This window comes from Sycon ciliatum, chromosome 13 (assembly GCF_964019385.1).
Source record: "Sycon ciliatum chromosome 13, ocSycCili1.1, whole genome shotgun sequence".
NCBI classification, from domain to species: domain Eukaryota; kingdom Metazoa; phylum Porifera; class Calcarea; order Leucosolenida; family Sycettidae; genus Sycon; species Sycon ciliatum.
The window spans coordinates 17,231,709-17,250,617 of record NC_088655.1 but is presented as its reverse complement, the minus strand read 5'-3'; the positions used below and the strand labels follow the sequence as shown (position 1 = coordinate 17,250,617).

The 18,909-nt window shown below is 46.6% G+C and overlaps 1 protein-coding gene across 1 annotated transcript in view; it reads right to left on the bottom strand.

Annotated features, from left to right (window-relative positions):
• LOC135829225 (mucin-3A-like) overlaps positions 1-9,486 on the bottom strand; it is a 38,243-nt gene extending 28,757 nt beyond the window's left edge. Inside the window, exons 1-5 of the mRNA XM_065341630.1 lie at positions 8,613-9,486; positions 8,342-8,371; positions 7,855-7,899; positions 3,721-3,834; positions 3,334-3,513 (exon numbers count right to left, since the gene is read on the bottom strand). Of these exons, the coding sequence (XP_065197702.1) occupies positions 3,334-3,513; positions 3,721-3,834; positions 7,855-7,899; positions 8,342-8,371; positions 8,613-9,486 (1,243 nt within the window). The remainder of the gene's footprint in view (positions 1-3,333; positions 3,514-3,720; positions 3,835-7,854; positions 7,900-8,341; positions 8,372-8,612) is intronic.
• Positions 9,487-18,909: the final 9,423 nt, after the last annotated feature.

Genomic DNA, 18,909 nt, shown 5'->3' with positions numbered 1-18,909 from the left:
ACAATGTGAAGACCACGTTTCAAGACGAGGAGGGGGGATGATCTGTCTGACGCCGAGCTAGCCGCTCTGAGTGACCGGCTCAACCAAGATGAAGATAAAACCTGGTTTGCCCTCCGCCGTAGCTCCAGCCGCCGCCATGGTTACTAACTCTGATTCCAGGTATGGCATTTTCTTTCCTCTCTTCCTTCAGTCTCCCTGTTCTCTTCAGTCTTCCTTTATGCGAGTGTGTGAATCCAGTTTAGTTTGGTAGGCGTCTGATCATGGTGAGCCACGGTTTACCCAGCTAACGTGGGACAATGTGTGTGACAACGCCCCTTATAGTTATAGTGTATTCAGTTCGGTTTTTGAACTGCGATGTTCCTGGCGGGTTGTGCCAGCGTAGTGCAGCAAGAGTGCTGTGGTTTCAGGTCCTGTTTGAGGACAGTTCTTTCCCTTTTGACCCCGTGAGATCGTGTGAACCTGGTGTGCTTTTACTTCTATTTTATGATTTGTTATCAGTTCATTTCTTCTGTCTACTCTAAACGCTATCATTTCCGATATAATTTGCCATCTTCCGGTTGACGCTGTGTTCGTAACTCTTCACTATTTTTTTGAAAATCACGAGGGCGTGATAATCTGTAGGAAGGGAGGGTGTAGTATCCCTGCCCGACCAATACGGAAGTAGTACGGAACTAATATGGAGCTTTGCCTGATGTATAGTTAGTGTATCTCCGTATGTAAGCGTACGGCGTCTGCTGCATAAAAGCTGCTGCGCATTTCTGTTTAGATGAGATTTTGATAATAACGAGCTATTCAACCTCCAGGTTTGCACCGGAGAGAAAGGTATTTTGCCGCTTCTTCTTTCACTAATAATTATATCTCAGGTGTGTACCTGAAAGAAGTAGAATAAAAGTAATTCTTGTTGATTTCACCGCGCCTACCACTCGGCTACCCATTACACTATTTCAAAAGTATTCAAGCTGCCCACCCACCTTTGAATGCTGAATATTCATTGTACACATACATCGTATACATGCATTGCACCAATTTGGAGTACACCTTGTATATTGGTGTAAACACCCGTTTTGAATCGGAATATTGAACTTTTTCTTGGCTGAGGTCCTTCAGTAGATGTGGTTCATTTCTAACCAAAAAGGAATTTTGAAAATGTTGACCCTAAGGGCTGTTTTCGCTGGTTGATGCCCATATATAGTATCAGAATAATAACACCAACACTGATGTACCCAGATTATATGCTCCCCAACACGGCAAAAGAGACTCACAAATCAACAGGATCCAAAGAACTATCCGGCACCTAGCTCCACCCTGTTTCGTTTCGTCATGAAATCTTAGTGACATCTATGGCGAGAGAGAAACATGGATGGAGCTAATGGGATTTTCGGGTTTTTAACCAAACTGGTGGTGGTGGTGTAGTATCCCTGCCCGACCAATACGGAAGTAGTATTTAGTGTATCTCCGTATGTAAGCGTACGGCGTCTGCTGCATTAAAGCGGCTGCGCATTTCTGTTTTGAGGAAGATTAGATTAGATAGCAACGACAAAGCTAACTCGAAGAAGAAGTAGTCAACCTCTAGGTGAGCACCGGAGAGAAAGTTATTTATTTTGCCGCTTCTTCTTTCACTACTAATTATATCTCAGGTGTGTACCTGAAAGAAGTAGAATAAAAGTAATTCTTGTTAATTGCACCGCGCCTACCACTCGGCTACCTGTTACATTGGTGGCAGCGGTGTATTTTTGAAATAAAACAACGTGATTCGACCCCAGACCCCCATGGCTCAACCCGCTGCAGCTCCGTGCGACGAATTAAGATGAGAATCGTGTTTCTACCCGTCCTGGGCTTGGCTCTACTTATTAGCTTGCAGCACAGTCAGGGTGCTAGCGTGGATCACCCCTCCCTCCGCATGGCATCCACTGGAGACTCCGATGGCGATTCCAAGCGACCCGCTACCTACATGTTAACTACTAGTGGTGATGGCGAAGCTGATGAGGACGACAACAGGCAGGCTGCTGCCCAAGACAAGGCGGGTATTCCCCAAGACCAGCAGCGTTTGATTTTCGCCGGCACGCAGTCGGAAGCAGGAGCCCACTCTTCACTTGGTACTTCGCCTCCGTGGTGGGATGCAGATTTTCGTCAACACTCTTCCTGGCTAGACCATCACTCTTTACGTCGCGCACAGCGATGCTGTCGACAATGTGAAGACCACGATTCAAGAGGAGGAGGGAGGTCATTTGTCTGACGCCGAGCTAGCCGCTCTAAACCAAGATGAAGATAAAACCTGGCTTGCCCTCCGTCGTAGCTTCAGCCGCCGCCGTGGTTACTAACGCTGATTCCAGTTATGGCATTTTCTTTCCTGCCTTCCTTCAGTCTCCCTGTTCTCTTCAGTCTTCCTTTATGCGAGTGTGTGAATCCAGTTTAGTTTGGTAGGCGTCTGATCATGGCGAGCCATGGTTTACCTAAATAACCTGGTGAGAGAAGTGTGTGAGAATCCCCTTTTACACTCCAGGTGTGTACCGGAGTAAGTTCCCACGATGCAGTGCATTTTTTTGAAATTGTGAATTTCCTGGCAGTTTGAGCCCGCGATGTACAGGAATGTGGCTGTCTTTCACGTCCTGTTTGGAGGACCATTCTTTCCCTTTTGACCCCGAGATATCGTGTGAACCTGGTGTGCTCTAACTTCTATGTTATGATTTGTTATCAGTTCATTTCTTCTGTCTACTCTAAACGTTATCATTTCCGATATAATTTGCCATCTTCCGGTTGACGCTGTGTTCATAACTCTTCACTATTTTTTTGAAAATCACGAGGGCGTGATTATCTGTAGGAAGGGAGGGTGTAGTATCCCTGCCCAAACAATACGGAAGTAGTACGGAACTAATACGGAGCTTTAGTTTCTCTACGTATGTAAGCGTACGGCGTCTGCTGCATAAAAGCTGCTGCGCATTTCTGTTTTGATTAGATTAGATAGCAACGACAAAGCTAACTCGAAGAAGAAGTAGTCAACCTCTAGGTGAGCACCGGAGAGAAAGTTATTATTTTGCCGCTTCTTCTTTCACTAATAATTATCTCAGGTATGTACCTGAGAGAAGTAGAATAAAACTAATTCTTGTTGATTTCACCGCGCCTACCACTCGGCTACTTGTTACAGTGGTTCTGATCTACTCAAACTCAACGAACGCTTGGAGCTGCACTAGGACTTTGATTTTTGCAGTGTGGTGGCGTCCCTGCGGATGTCAAAGTCTCAGTTTAACTGTGTAAAACGCGAAACATAAATTTTTTTACCTTGATCCACCCAGCGATTTCCACCCAACGATTTATTAAATTTTTACAACTCACGTTGACAGAAGACAGCTGTAACATTGTACTGTGTAACATTGTCCAACTTAGAGTGCTTGCATAGCATGTACGGTGATTTAGTAGGAATGTAGTCATCTATGCAGTCGACCTTCACCACCTCCCCGACTTTAGCACAGTGGCCCAAGACCTGAGAGTCGAACACGGTTGCAAAGCAGTCAGCTAAAGCAAAAACGGAAACACGAGCATACATCATTGAGCAGTGTGGAAGAATACGATATAGCTGCACACACAAGTCCCATCTAAATGCTCTGTACAAAGATACCTTACCTGTTTATTGATTGCGCAACTCGCTTTATGCCTCCTTCCGTGCAACTTCATGCCAATATAGAGCGAAACCAAAGGAGAGGGTGGGGGACCAGATCTCACCTTTTCCTCGATCGCACCTGCAGGAGTAGTTGTTGGGCGAGTAGTCGTTGTATTCGCAAGTAGCATGTTTAGAACAATTGTGGGTTCCGTTCAGACATTCCTCAGTCACTTTTTCTATTCAAAACAATACAACAATAATGTGTCCTTCTTCAGTTGAATCTGACATGTTCATGACCTTAACAATTTCTCTGTATGTATATGCAGCTACTGCGTAATACCATTACAGATTTGCCCAGCTCGGCCAGAGTTTGTGATGATCGAGTTTCCTCGCCTGGTGCAGCTCCCACGCATTGTGCTTGGGCCGAAAGTGGCTAGTATTCAGCGCGCGCTTTTGGTAGCTGGTTCCGGCATCAAGGGAATCTTCAATGCTCTTGTGCCATCATCACTAATTCGCCATCAGTAAAACTAAATTTCACGGTTCGCGTGAGACTCGGCCGGAAGCCGAGTTTTCCGCATCCGCCGTGGGAACGCCACCACCCTCTTGGATCAAAGGCGCAGATGCAGCCTAAATCGCCATAATTATAATTTTTAATGAAACTAAGTTGAGAAGAAGTAGCGGCGACCCGGCCATTATGTAATCCAATACACCACACCACCACATTGCGCTCCTGGCCGATCTAAACTCTGCACTCACATCACCATCACCACAGCGAGGATAATTAATAATAATAATAATAATAATATTAACTGGTTTGAGGGAAAGAGACAAACGGGAAAAGTCTGAAGAAAAAATTGACTGTCACCACCAGGACTCGAACCAGGGACCCTCGCTTGTAGCCAGCGATGCTCTAACCACTGAGCTATGGTGTAGTCGTCATCCCAGCAGAGGCCGTTCAACATTTTCTTCAGACTTCGTAACTCACACTTCCTGTGAATCCACACAGGCGGGTGGGACGCAGCCCTCACTGTAACCCACACACTTCACGTACAAACTAGCACGCGGGGAGCCCCAAGTCATAAAATATTAACTAGTTTGAGGGAAAGAGACAAACGGGAAAAGTCTGAAGAAAAAATTGACTGTCACCACCAGGACTCGAACCAGGGACCCTCGCTTGTAGCCAGCGATGCTCTAACCACTGAGCTATGGTGTAGTCGTCATCCCAGCAGAGGCCGTTCAACATTTTCTTCAGACTTCGTAACTCACACTTCCTGTGAATCCACACAGGCGGGTGGGACGCAGCCCTCACTGTAACCCACACACTTCACGTACAAACTAGCACGCGGGGAGCCCCAAGTCATAATAATAATAATAATAATAATACCACAGCACGCGTAATAATATAATTATGTGGGTATAATTATACGTTCCGCTTCTGTCCTATCTCCTATGATCAAATTCCATTATCAAGGTAATTACCGAGGATAATTCCGGTATAATAATTATAGATTGATATTGACAATGAGTCAATGACCCTCCAGACAGCTGTTTCGCTCCTCCTGAGCTCATCAGTGGAGGCATATGATGTTGAATGAAAGGATAATAAAATAGACTGATCTTTATAAGGCTAAATTGGCGCATTTGCGCTCATTCTGATTAGAAAAACGAGGCAGACCCTAAGTGCCAAAGTGACAAAAGTGATAACAAGGCCAGTTGATAACAACACGCGCTCATGTCTGGGACAGTAACATGTACCAAATGTGAAAAGGGGGGCGCAACAAACAGCAGTCAGTCTAACATCAGAAAGGTTAGTTATTGCATGTGCCACAAAACAAATAATTACCGTACTGGCAATATATGTTGCCGCGTAACGCGTAACGCATGGGGGTGCGGCGTAACGCGCGACCAGGCTAGTGCGACAAATTTTCGTTGCGTTCGTAATGCGCGTCCGGCGGGGTGCGGCGATCCTTTCATTGCAAAAAAGGCTGAATACTGTGAAAGCACGTGTACCGCGTGGTGAAAAGTTCAAAACTGGACGCAGCAGGAAGTCCTGCAATAGCAAAAAAATGGACTGCGGCAATATAGAAACCTGTGTAACGGCTCCTGTGCGACTTTGCATGTAACGCCCTGCGTGCGGTAAACATGTGCCGATGTAACGCTTCATGGCCTCACTGTGACCAAATTATATTGCCAGTACGGTATACTGCGGCTGATTGTACTTGTCCCATAGTGACGTGACGGGGAAAGGACGACGAAGCGAACTGGCCGACGCGGCAGACCCAGAGGCCCCTGAGGCAATCACTGTCCTGCCAGCCCGTCGCACACAGCCACACGAAGTTGCCATACCCGTTGAACACATACACTGATGTTGCCTGCGCCTTCAGTCAGCATCTTCCGCCGCAAAACAGCCACTTGACACACCAAGAGGCCCTTGGGGCATTCACTCCAGTCAGGGCTGTGCTGCTTCCGATCTTTCTAAAGTTTTATCTAGCATTATCTATCCCGCTTGTCTCGTAATTCCATTGTCGCTTTACGGCGCATTTGAAGTTGAGAAGAAGTAGCGACGACCCAAATCTAGTCATACGTTTGCCGCCAACTTGCCTAGGCTACACTCAAGAGAGCACTGCAGTTCAGACGAATCCATTAGAAGTATCGTCTCGACATTTCGGGCTTCATGACCATCATCTGCGTGAAGAGTCCCTGAAAATAAGTCATAGGCTGAGGAAATGGAAAAAGAAAACGTCTGAAGGACAGATCGATTGTCATCAGGTCTGGAACGAATCACATTCTCAATGGCTAACTTTCTGTGCAGTTTTTTGAAGCTTGCTACATCTAGTCCCCCCCCCTCTCACTCCCTTGCACACGTTCGTTGCATTGTCTGATTGTTTTTTGTCCTTAGGCACCATTTTGAAAATCCCTCAGGGCTTTGTTCGCCTCCCTCCCACCAGTGGAGTTCCTGGACGAAAATTAGAATACATTCTATACTAACCAGCTAATTGCGATCCTTCACCGCCACCACTATCTGTACATGAAGGCAAGACAGTTGTTATCGATTTCACTGATTCTGACGTGAACCATGACAATTATTTCCGTTTTCCATTTTACCAAACTTCAAAACCCTGTCTGTCAAAAACCAGTAATCGGAGGTCCACGTCTAGTAGCTTGGTATGGCCTTTAACAGTTGGAATTGATTCGCGATGCCGTTCCATGAACCATTACTTGGCGATCTAACAGATTGCGGTATTGTGACATCTTACTTCCGGACAGACCATTTGATTTTGTCGGTGTTCGAAAATCGTTGACACAGTTCAGTGTCATCCACCCTATTGACACTTTCATCTGGAATGGGATGCAGCACTGGTGTGCCCATTGGACGTCGCGTGCATTGCTCAAAATATCATAACAACTGTTTGGCAATGGTTCTGTCGGGTATATGTACAGTCAGTCCAGACACGTGTTCCGGAACCCGTTGTCTATGTTCTTGAAACATCATTTTTTTGTGAAATAAATGGCCCAAGTATCTTGTACGGGCAAATTAAGCACAATTGCGAGTGCACCCTCAACAGCACAGGAAGAAAAACGACAAAAATGGCTACGAAAACGGTCGAGAGAGCAAAAATGACTGTGAAAACAGCCTAGTAAGGAGCCTCGGGAGGGAGCTTTAACCGATGCTGCTCATAGAAACCCCCAATTGGGACGAGTCAATTGAATTCAGAGGGCACTCGGTGCCGATGGCCTCGCAGACTGCCTACAGCAGCACGGATGAGGGCAAAGCTGAGCTTACATCGGATGTAGAAGATTGTGGCAGAGTACGGCTCCTGCTTCTTGTCGGCGAGCATAGAGTGCTGTCGCAGCTTTGCCATACCCTCCAGTGCAGGACAGGGCAACTGGTGAGAAGGAAGCGTGCTCTACGTTGGAGATCCGTTCCTCCTATCGGCGACGCTTCTCCTGCTCATGTCGTTTGTACACAGTTTTAATGTTGAAACAACTTCACCATGGTCCGTCCATTCAATTTGCATTGTGATAAGCTGCAAGGTAAATTATCTTCACAATACGCGACGTAAAGCCACTTCAAATACTGTGCAGTGATCGGTGCTAAGCCTCGGCCTAATAATCACCAACAAGCTTGTGTCTTCGCACTGTGATACGAATTCTGACTTTGCTCTCTTTTGTCTTCTTCTTCTTTTTTTTTAATACGAAAGTCCTAAAATAGAATGGCCAACTGATGTCACACGCACACACACCATCGCACTAACCGGTCACAGTCTGTAGAGGCAATCCTTCACCACTAGCACCACTTCCTGCATTAGAAAGCACAACAATAATAATAAAGACATGCTAACATTCAGCGCGCAATTACAGCAGATATAAACAGAAGCTATCCGAGAACCATCGCCTCCCACGCCCAAATAAACTATACCATTTTCGCGACTTATCGATAGTGAAGATTAGAATACGTACTTTAGTGCGAGGTTCTATAGTGAAAGCTACGCAACGTTCTTGCAGGTTTGCAGAGACGAAGGTACAATGGATTTCTCGTGTGCTCGTTATTGCCGTCATGAGTCAGTCAAGTTAACAGTCAAGTCGGTGGAAAAGCGCTATCTCCAGCGGGGGAGCAAACCCTTTCCTACAAATGATAAGGCAAAACGAAGCATGTAGAGAGGTGACACAGCGCTTCTTGTCTCACAATAGCTTATAATTATCAAAATATCCACCAATATATACCACAGTATCTGTACTCACCTAGCGTTGTCGCTGTAGACGAGATAGAAGCTGCAAATAAATAGAAAGACCACAATCATATTAATACAATCTTTAGCTTAGCCAACAACAATACGTCTGAGGCTCATCTAAAGTTCAAACGGATAATGATATGACCTGCATCTTCGACGGTAATATCATTCCAATTTCCGATGCAGGCGAACAGGAAAATAATGAATAAATTGTCACTGATAACAGCGGTTTCCATAATCCTTTGGGCCAATATATCAGGCGACACAATATCCCCACTCACCCTGGTTGCTGGGCCACGAATCTTGTTCCGTTATGGTAGTTGAACCGAATTCACTTGCAGTTGAATTTACAATGCTCTCAGTAACCGATGATGTGATGCGAGGTACATGGGTGGATCGGAGAATTGTCGGTGAACTAGACTGGGAGCGTCGGAGCGCTGTGGGTGTGTTCATAGTGACCGTGTCGTTGGGGGTTAAAGGTGATCCAGTGTAAATTTTGGACGTGGTTGTTGTATAAGGTGCTAGTGACTCGACTTTCTTGAGGAGAATTGAAATCGAGATGTTTGCTGCACCATTGTGCCAAGCTTTGTAGCCAGAATCGGTCTCAACACTTTGCGTTTCGTTCATGATGTTATCCACAGCGCAGATTGTCAAATTGATAGTATGATCACCCGTGATCGAGTCATATATGCCAGACGCGTTTGCTATTAGCATGTACTTCAATTCGCCGACATTCTGAAAATCAAACATCGCCTTCAGGGTTAGCTCGGATGCATTGCAGATGCTCAAATTTGAAAGACCAGTGGCTGGCTTTGTCGTTACCACATCGACTTTTGTAACATTTAGGATCGCACCATTGTCTGTCAGCTCGATGCTGGCTGGTGCTGCGTTGATTTGAGGAGCCGAATGTCGCCGGATATCGATGTAGTACGAACAGTTGTGACCATTGCTATCGACAGCCTTGGTTAACAATCGGTGCGCACCTGTGAAGTTAAGTGCCCTTTCGGAAACTGTGTTGATGAATAGGCCTTTTTCATCTTTGGTATACGTCCTTATCGTCAATGTTGAAGTGAGGTTGAGATGATCAAAGTCTTGGATGGTCTTGGTAGTACTAGAGAAATTTGTAGGGAGCTTGGCTAGAAGAGATCCGGCCATTGCGTTGGTGGACATAAACACCCGCAAACCAGAGTCTACAGAACATTCAGCTGATGACACAAACAAAGAAGAGAGTCACTGAATGTTAGTGTCATGAAAGTATTACTTTCACAGGTGATACTGTGCACATTGCTTATGTCCTACTTCTGGGTTTCATCCAATTCCCCTGTCTTCTAGAAGAACCAGAGGTAAGTGCACTTCGAGTAAGGGCCGATTCCAACTACAGTACCGTGAGTGCCGTGCCGACGATTTGGGTAGGTCACGTGTATTATTATTATTATTATTATTATTACATGTATTATTTTGGACGGATTGGGAGAACTTCAAATTCAATGGATCAGTTGGGGAAGTGAACTGCCTGAAAAGAGAAAAAATCGCCAGACCCACCAGGACTCGAACCCGGGACCTTGCTTGTCATGAGCAAAGCTCTAACCACTGAGCTATGGGACCGGGCTGAACCTAGAAGGCGCTGTAAAGATTTTCATTCCAAAGGCAGCTCACAACACGTGCCACACATACTGATGGCACTTGGGTCTGATGGTCCCGGGTTCGAGTCCTGGTGGGTCTGGCGATTTTTTCCCTTTTCAGGCAGTTCACTTCCCCAACTGATCCATTGAATTTGAAGTTCTCCCAATCCGTCCAAAATTTATCACTCTCTTTCACTTCTGGTAGGGTCCAGAAACTGACCGTGGTTGGTCCCCTGGGGGAGGGAGAAAGACCCAAGTGCCATCAGTATGTGTGGCACGTGTTGTGAGCTGCCTTTGGAGTGAAAATCTTGTCAGCGCCTTCTAGGTTCAGCCCGGTCCCATAGCTCAGTGGTTAGAGCTTTGCTCATGACAAGCAAGGTCCCGGGTTCGAGTCCTGGTGGGTCTGGCGATTTTTTCTCTTTTCAGGCAGTTCACTTCCCCAACTGATCCATTGAATTTGAAGTTCTCCCAATCCGTCCAAAATTTATCACTCTCTTTCACTTCTGGTAGGGTCCAGAAACTGACCGTGGTTGGTCCCCTGGGGGAGGGAGAAAGACCCAAGTGCCATCAGTATGTGTGGCACGTGTTGTGAGCTGCCTTTGGAGTGAAAATCTTGTCAGCGCCTTCTAGGTTCAGCCCGGTCCCATAGCTCAGTGGTTACAGCTTTGCTCATGACAAGCAAGGTCCCGGGTTCGAGTCCTGGTGGGTCTGGCGATTTTTTCTATTTTCAGGCAGTTCACTTCCCCAACTGATCCATTGAATTTGAAGTTCTCCCAATCCGTCCAAAATTTATCACTCTCTTTCACTTCTGGTAGGGTCCAGAAACTGACCGTGGTTGGTCCCCTGGGGGAGGGAGAAAGACCCAAGTGCCATCAGTATGTGTGGCACGTGTTGTGAGCTGCCTTTGGAGTGAAAATCTTGTCAGCGCCTTCTAGGTTCAGCCCGGTCCCATAGCTCAGTGGTTAGAGCTTTGCTCATGACAAGCAAGGTCCCGGGTTCGGGTCCTGGTGGGTCTGGCGATTTTTTTCTATTTTCAGGCAGTTCACTTCCCCAACTGATCCATTGAACATGTATTATTAGGCCAAAACAAATAATGACCTTGTTTCCGGTCGCCCGACCGGGCCACTTTTTCCCAAATTCTGAAACTTTTTTTTTGGTCCCAAATGTATGCAAACGGTGGCAATGCCATGTGTGCAAGTGCATTCAACGAGTCATAACTCAGTCAAATCTCAACCGAATTCCACAATCGAAACACCTACAAGGTAGCGGAGCTTCTCAGCTGTCGGTTCGAAAACCTCCGGGGTCGATACGAGCCAGAATAACGGAGCTGGAGGGACTCGAACTGTTTGCTTGATTTCTCAGGGTGTACGAAAACAGGAATACACCACATGCTGTACAAGAACAGTGAGTCAGTCAACTAACTTTGACATTGATCCTTGCCATGATATAATGTACAATGTACATGTGTAGGTGCTCTTGTCCATCAATACCACAATGATTGAGGAACCAAAAAAAGTATCCAAAAAAAGTTTCATTCCGGCCGACCGAGTCTCCTTTTTGAGGGGTTGCCGACCGGAAACAAGCCTATTTTTTGTTTTGGCCTTATTATTATTATTTATTACAACATCTCTAGACTCGGCGGAAACACCGGCCAATGTTACGAGAGTGGGTGATTGCCAACCACGGCGATAAATAGAAATAAGGGGAGGGAAAAAGAAAGAGTAGCAAAACGAACAGCAACAACAACTCCGTAAAGAAAGATAATGTCATATAAAAACAGTGTAGTGTACCCCACGGTACGAGCTTGAAGCTGAGAGTGGTTTACACCCTCGCACAGTCATTCCGTGCATTCTGTCGGCAGGCCGGATCACCATTTTTTTTAATCAATTTCTGACTTTGATCCTGAGGGAAAATAGCGGGGGCCGGGGAGATGACTGGAGAAAGCTCAAGAATCAACCAATCGAAAAGCCAAAAGCCAAGAAAAAACTTCGCACCACAAATACAAAAGAAAGAAAAAACTTCCTTCCAGGGAATAGTAATATACCTACTACTCACTGCATTCGACCTTGCGGAATACCACGGCATGCCATTTCCACCCCCCAGAGGCCCTCGGCACCGGAATGTCCACGGCGCAGTACGGCAGGAGCCACGGAATGAACTCGCGCCAAAACTGCCCCTTACGTGAGCAAATCACCATGGGTACTCACGGCACGGCACTCACGGTACCGTAGTGGGAATCGGCCCTAACAAGCGCGGCTCATTAGTGCGCCATCTCATATTTCAAGAGTCAGTATGTATCTATTATGGCATGGTTGGGAGGGCAATAATGGATCTTCAGTGCCCGACAAGTGAGCCTGAGGCCCTAGGCCCGTGGGCTCACTTGGAGGGCACTGAAAATCCATTTATTTATTTATTTCACCTTCCCGTGGCCAGAGAATATAGGCCAATATGGAGGGAGGGGGCGGTAGCCAGCCATGGCTGTAAACAAAAACAAAGCAAAAATAAATAAATATTACACATTACTGGAGGCAAAGAGAAACAAATCTGGATGAAGAATTAGGAGTTATTAGAACACGAGCTTCATGTTGGCCTTGAAATCCTTTAGCGTACAAGACGATTTTACTGATAGAGGCAGGGCCAGCCAGAGAGAATAGGCAGCGAAAAACGGAGATCTGGTATGATCTGAGGTTCGGGCTTTAGGTAAAGTGCAGGGATTGCGCGTAGGACGAGTGGGAAGAAACCAGTTATATTTACGCAAGTGTGGCGGGGCTTTGTCAAGACGAATAGAATGAACAACGATACACAGTTTTCGATCCGCTTGACTAGAGATAGGGAAGGTGTTAAACATATCGTACAGCTCGGCAGAAGGAAAGTATGATGGTTTTCGGAAAAGGACTTTCAGTATCCTCCTATTGTGGACTTCCAGGGTACTCATTAACGATTTACTTAGTAGGGATGACCAGGCGGTTGAGCAATAGAGAAAAATGGGGAGAATATAGCAATGGTAAAAAAGGCGAATGCATTCAAGCGGTAGGTGGGAGCAGTGAGACACGAGGTAGCCAACAGCTTTACTGACTTTGCTACAGATTATTGCCCGCCCAACCATGCCATAATGGATTTATCACTTTCAGCCGAACATTACTGAAGGCACTGTGCATCTAACAGCACATCAATGGCATCTTTTTGATTAATTTTTCCCAACAGTGGACATAGTTGCTTTGAAACAATTTAAAATAAAATGAATCAATCAGCTAACATCGTGTAGCTTTATCATCACTCAATGGTGCTCATGCAACTACAATCTACAAAAGAGAAAAATCCAAACTATACTCCGTGCTGAACAATAGTAACCATGGCAACGCAAGCAAACGTACAAACAATCAATTCGGAAAGTGCCAGATAGTCATCAATATGAACTGTCAGAACAAATACATGGGCATGTATGTTGTACATTTGTATGTTGGCGCTAGAGCGACGAGCTACCTTAATGTCTTTTTTTATTTTTTTTATGAAAGTGCACATGCCTACATATAGAATGGAAGAGAAAAACAACAACAACATCAAGAGAACATAGGGGACTACAATGGGCGTGTAGGTGCTATTGAGCTGTGCCGGTGAAGTGAAGTGCGCTCCCCCGAACAATGGTCTCGGGATCAAGGCGCACATCACGCACCATGGGGGAAAGGGAGAGAAGAAAGACTGTGTGGGAAGAGTGAGAACCTGAGAGCCACACAATGATGGAGAGAGAGAGAGAGAGAGAGAGAGAGAGAGAGAGAGAGAAAGAGAGAGAGAGAGAGAGAGAGAGAGAGAGAGAGAGAGAGAGAGAGAGAGAGAAAGAGAGAAAGAGAGAGAGAGAGAGAGAGAGAGAGAGAGAGAGGGAGAGGGAGAGGGAGAGAGAGAGAGAAAGAGAGAGAGAGAGAGAGAGAGAAAGAGAGAGAAAGAGAGAGATAGAGGAAGAGAGGGGGGCGGGGGCGGGTGAGTGAGGGTGAGTGAGTGAGTGCCAGATTGGTTCAGGAAACTATGGCAATGGACCAGCAGCTGCGTTGCTTTCAGTGAGGGGGAATACGGAGAAGTTAGATCGGAGCTGCTGCCACGCAGAGTAGTGTGCAGGCACTGGATCAGCGAGAAAGGAGCCACGAAAAGCAGTGAAAAGGAAAGAAGAGAAGAAATAAACATTAACGCAAACACATTCTGCACTGAGGTGATTCGAGAGGTCTAGGGAGCAAGGTACAGTTCAGTGGGGTGAAGACAAGGTGATCGTTGTGGGACTGGAGAATGGAACTTCGTCAAATTTAGCCATGGAATGCTGTCGCCCACGACCAATCTTGGCGCATTAGGTGCTGACAAATGCGAGACTTGAAGGCCTGCATTCCCTTCGATGCCGGAGGTTCCGGGATGGCTTGCTCAGGAATGTCGTTTCATGCCGCAATGAGGGTGTAGGGGAATGACCTCAGTAGGTAGTTCGGTGCTGTCCGAGCAAGTGGCCATTGCAACTGGAAAGGGTGGCGAGAAGCTAGTTGTCGGCTGGTTCTTGGAGTAGGTGCATGCGCCGACGGTGGCGGGAGGAGGGCTGTCAGCTGGGGTGGACCCTTAATGTAGTGCAACTTGTACACATATGCAAGCCCTGAGACTGCCCTCCTGAGCTGCAGGCTCTGAAGGACCATGCCAGGTCCGATGATGCGCATTGTCTTCTCCTGCACCCTGTCATAGCGTGCTAGGTGGGATTGGGCTGCACACATGGTGGCTAGGGGAGCGTACTCCAGGAAGGGCCGAATGAACCCCTTATACACGGCAAGGCGGCCCTCATGACCCAGAAGCCAAGCGGCACGGCGCAAGAATCCCAGACGCTGGCTGGCATTGACAGCGACAGCATGAATATGGCGCTGGAACCCAACCTTAGAGTCGAACTTAACTCCAAGCAGCTTTAGGTGGTCCGAGTCCGGAATAATCTCGCCGGCAAAAGTGGTTGGTGGAAAGTCCGGGCGCTTTCGAGCATTGCACTGTGGTGCCTCCTTTGCACCATGGCTGGTAACTCGGCCTATTTAGCTCGTAGCCGTACTGATGAGGCCTTTATGGCCGAAACAGCTTGCTGTCTACAGCATTGGGTATGTTGTACATACAAAAATTGTTCAAGCAATGATGCGCTTGTGTCACTATAGCAACCCACAACAATCATTCATGGGCGCGTGACATACTGGATGACAACGCTGTTCACTGCACCGTTGAATTGAACAGGTTGCAGTGGTAGACGTGGAGGTTCGCCAGTCGGCACTGCAGGCAGGGAAGATGCGTGCGCTGTTGTCGCAGACTGAGAAGCAGCATCAGCACTCGCCGGCGTTGCAGGCATTACACTAATCGAAGATCCAGTGCCACACCACTTACTGGTATATCCATCCAGGATGGCAGCCATGGCGTCCTTCTGTTGGTCTGTGGTCCGGGAATAGTTCCTGAGGCTCATCGGATTGCGGTGTCCCGTGACAGACATGATGTGCCGCTCCGAAACTCCCATAGCGGAGAGCCGCTGAACAGCAGAGGCACGGACAGAATGGTTTGTGTACACACGAGACAGCTCACACCGCTTGGAAATGGTTTGCATCATGCTGCCGAGCGTGTTCTTCCCAAGGGGACTATTGACAAACCAGATTTTCTCACCCTTGTTCAAATTTGCCTTGGGCCGCTGAAAGAGCGCATTACAATCGGGATTCAGACGCTCCAGCAGGAATTTGATGGAGAACACTTGATCACCGTCTTGAATTCGCCCAGCCGTTGGAGCGTCGTGCTTGTCAGCAAGGCCACCAGCATGATTCTTCGTTGCAAAATCAACGGCCATTTCAAAGTACTCCTTCTTTTTCTCGTCTTCACGAAGTACCAAGTCGGTTTTCTTGATGCTCCGCTGCAGCTCTCGCCCACGGAAAGAGAAATGAAGCGAGATGAAGAACAATACTTGCTGGTTGAGAACATCTGGCTCCTTGCACCTCATGAAGAGGTCCAACATCTTCGCAAAGTCCGCATCGCAAATAAAATCCTTGTGTTGCACCTGTCGCAGATGACCTTCCCTTTTGTTTTTCTTCAAAACAGCGTCAATGGCTTTGTTCGAAGCTCAGAACGCTGCATCTTTGACGATGTCCCAGGTCCTCAGGTCACCGAAATTCCGAGCAACTGCCGCTCTCAGACACAACATACTACTCCTTTGGTAAGGCGCTCCATCCACGCGCTTTGCCCCAACATACAGCTTGGACAACAAAATACACAAATCCTCTTTCGAACACACTTTTTCGCCGAGGGGAGACTCCTGAGCTGCGTTGAAACGACGAAAAACTTCCACCCAACTATTGGTAGCTGCGGTAGTTGCTGCGGGGGTGCTACCAGCCACCACTTTTTGGACTTCAGAGTTCGAAACTGGTACAAAACGTTCTGCCATTTTCAAAACAGAACCTGAAAGAATCAAAAGGAGAAAGTCGACCTCGTGTGCCACAACACTTGAAAGGAAAGAAAAAGGAAAGCTGAGATCGCCACTTTCGACCACGCGTTCACATGTCACACTGCGCCGTACAGTCACCATGCCCACCATGTTCACATCCCGTAGATTTCACGCGTACAGTCTCAGTCAGGGTTGTCACTGACGACGGGCTTTGGACCCGGGCGTTGGACTGATTTATTGCCCGCTCATACAGACCAGTGATTGGCCCGATCCAAGGAAACACTCACGTGACATGTGTGTGTTACATTTATCACTCCCTTGGTATTGACTCACATAGATTTTTGCCATACCTAAGCAGTCAAAAATTCCTGCATATTTGACTCCTTAGGGCTAGATTGACCGCTTATATTAGACTCCATTTTAGCAATTGAACACATGCTTTGGTTAGTCTTGATATATCTAATATTGACTTTATACTTCGTCAGTATAGGAAATAAAAGACCTCGTAAAAGACCTCGGCTTCGCCTCGGCCTTTTACTCAACTTTTTTCCTATATTGAATTCGTACTCAGTCAATATTAGATACGCAATCCTCCTTGTAGATTTCTCCGACGCATCATTAATTAACCCTTTGGCGTCCATGGTTCGATTTCAAACCATGGGCATTTTGTATGCATGTGGGTGCAGTCAAACTTTCAATTCTCGGCCAAATCTTGACCAAATTCAACAATCGAAGGGTCTAGAAAACTCTCCGTTATTGCCCTGAACAGGTCCGAAGTCTCACCGATGAAATTTGAGTGATATACTCGAAAATATTTGAAATTATTTGAACCGTTCCGAGCTAGATTCAGTGAAATGGCCACAGGAGACCGATTTCGTATCAGATCTGGAGCTGGACTCACATTTGGAGCGCGTTGTGGCGGACAATGAGTATTGCTCTTGGCGAGTTTGGGCGGCGCATTGTATTTCTCGAATCAAGAGCTTTACAACGAGCCCAAGATCTTCAAAATCGGTGAGGTAGAACCGTCACTGCCACAAATTCGGAGGATGCAAAAAAGCTATGGACTCCAAAGGGTTAATGAGTTTTCATCTTAAGAGTGAATAGCAACTAAATAGAGCGGCTGTCACTAGGTGTTGGCGGATAATTCCGGCATTATATCGAGCATTATACACCACCCGGAGCATTACGAGCATTATAAAGCATTACGCTGTACTCACACTACTTGAAAGTTTGACGCGAATGTCGCGTTCAAAACTAGACAAAAGTACTTCAAAAAGAGTTTCCAAGCACACTGCACTCCAGTGACGACTTGAAACATTTTTGTCAGCAAATTACCATGGAGAAACATGATTGTCATGTGGTAGTTTTGCAAATCCCGAGGCTGCGTTCCTTCAATTTTTTTGCGCTCGATGAACTTATTTGAAATTTTCAATTCATGAGAAAAATGGAAACAGATATATCTTGCTTGGGTCAGAGTCGTGGATTTCTTTCGCCATGCCTCGCGAAGAAGTAGGACATCGTCGACGTCGACGGATGAAGAGGTTTCTCTCCAAAGCTCAATGAGCTTCTTCTCCAAGTCGTCAGAAAACACTACGCGAGGCATGATGTTGGTACAAAAGCAATGGTACAAAAGAAATGCGACAGAAACGGCAATCAAAACTACGGGAAGCTACTAGAAGAAAGAAGACGGAAAATACTCGGAAAAACACCACAGAATTCAGAAATGACAGGCAAAAAAGGAAACTACAAGTATATGTACAGGAGCAGTACGACCACGAGGAAACAAAGCATGAAAAATATTCTGGAGCCTTTCAACGTACAATAGTACTCCGGCCTCCTGACCTCACACAGCTTTCCAAACGGCTTGAAAGCAAAAACCTCGTAGAAGAGGGTTCCGTTTCCGCTGAAACCTTTCAAGCGGCTTTCAAGGGCTTTTTTCATTTTCGCAACCGTCACCGTGGCAACATTCACACGTAAGTCACTTGTATGCGGTTTTTCAAGTAGTGTGAGTACAGCCTTACGAGGCCAAAAATGGCATTATACGACTTTCTACATGACTGCATAGTACTAGTAGATCTACACACATCGTCATGTACAGATTCGTATCGGCTAGCCGTTGGTCGATGATCTTTGATTGGCAACATTTATTACTATACGCGATGTATTAATTACTACTACTACAAGCGATAGACCACCGTACACATCATGCATGGTACCAAACAGATCGTGGCACGCAGTGCCAGGCCCAGTACACTGCATGCATGCAGAGTGGAAACTCTCGCAGAAACTTCCAGTCCCAGAAGTCTATCTTCGGCCAGCAACTTTTTGAAGATCCAGGTGAACCAAGGAAACAAATGTGTGCCATCATGGAACGGTGGAGGTGCGCACACGTACACGCACACATCCCAGACCTAACCCGGTTACCGTCCACAAATTGCACAATGTTACAAAAAAAATTCTTCATCGAAGCGAGAGTCCATGTCTTTGTCGAAGAGTAACGCTGGCCTTTCACGGGACATTGACCATTCCGTAAGA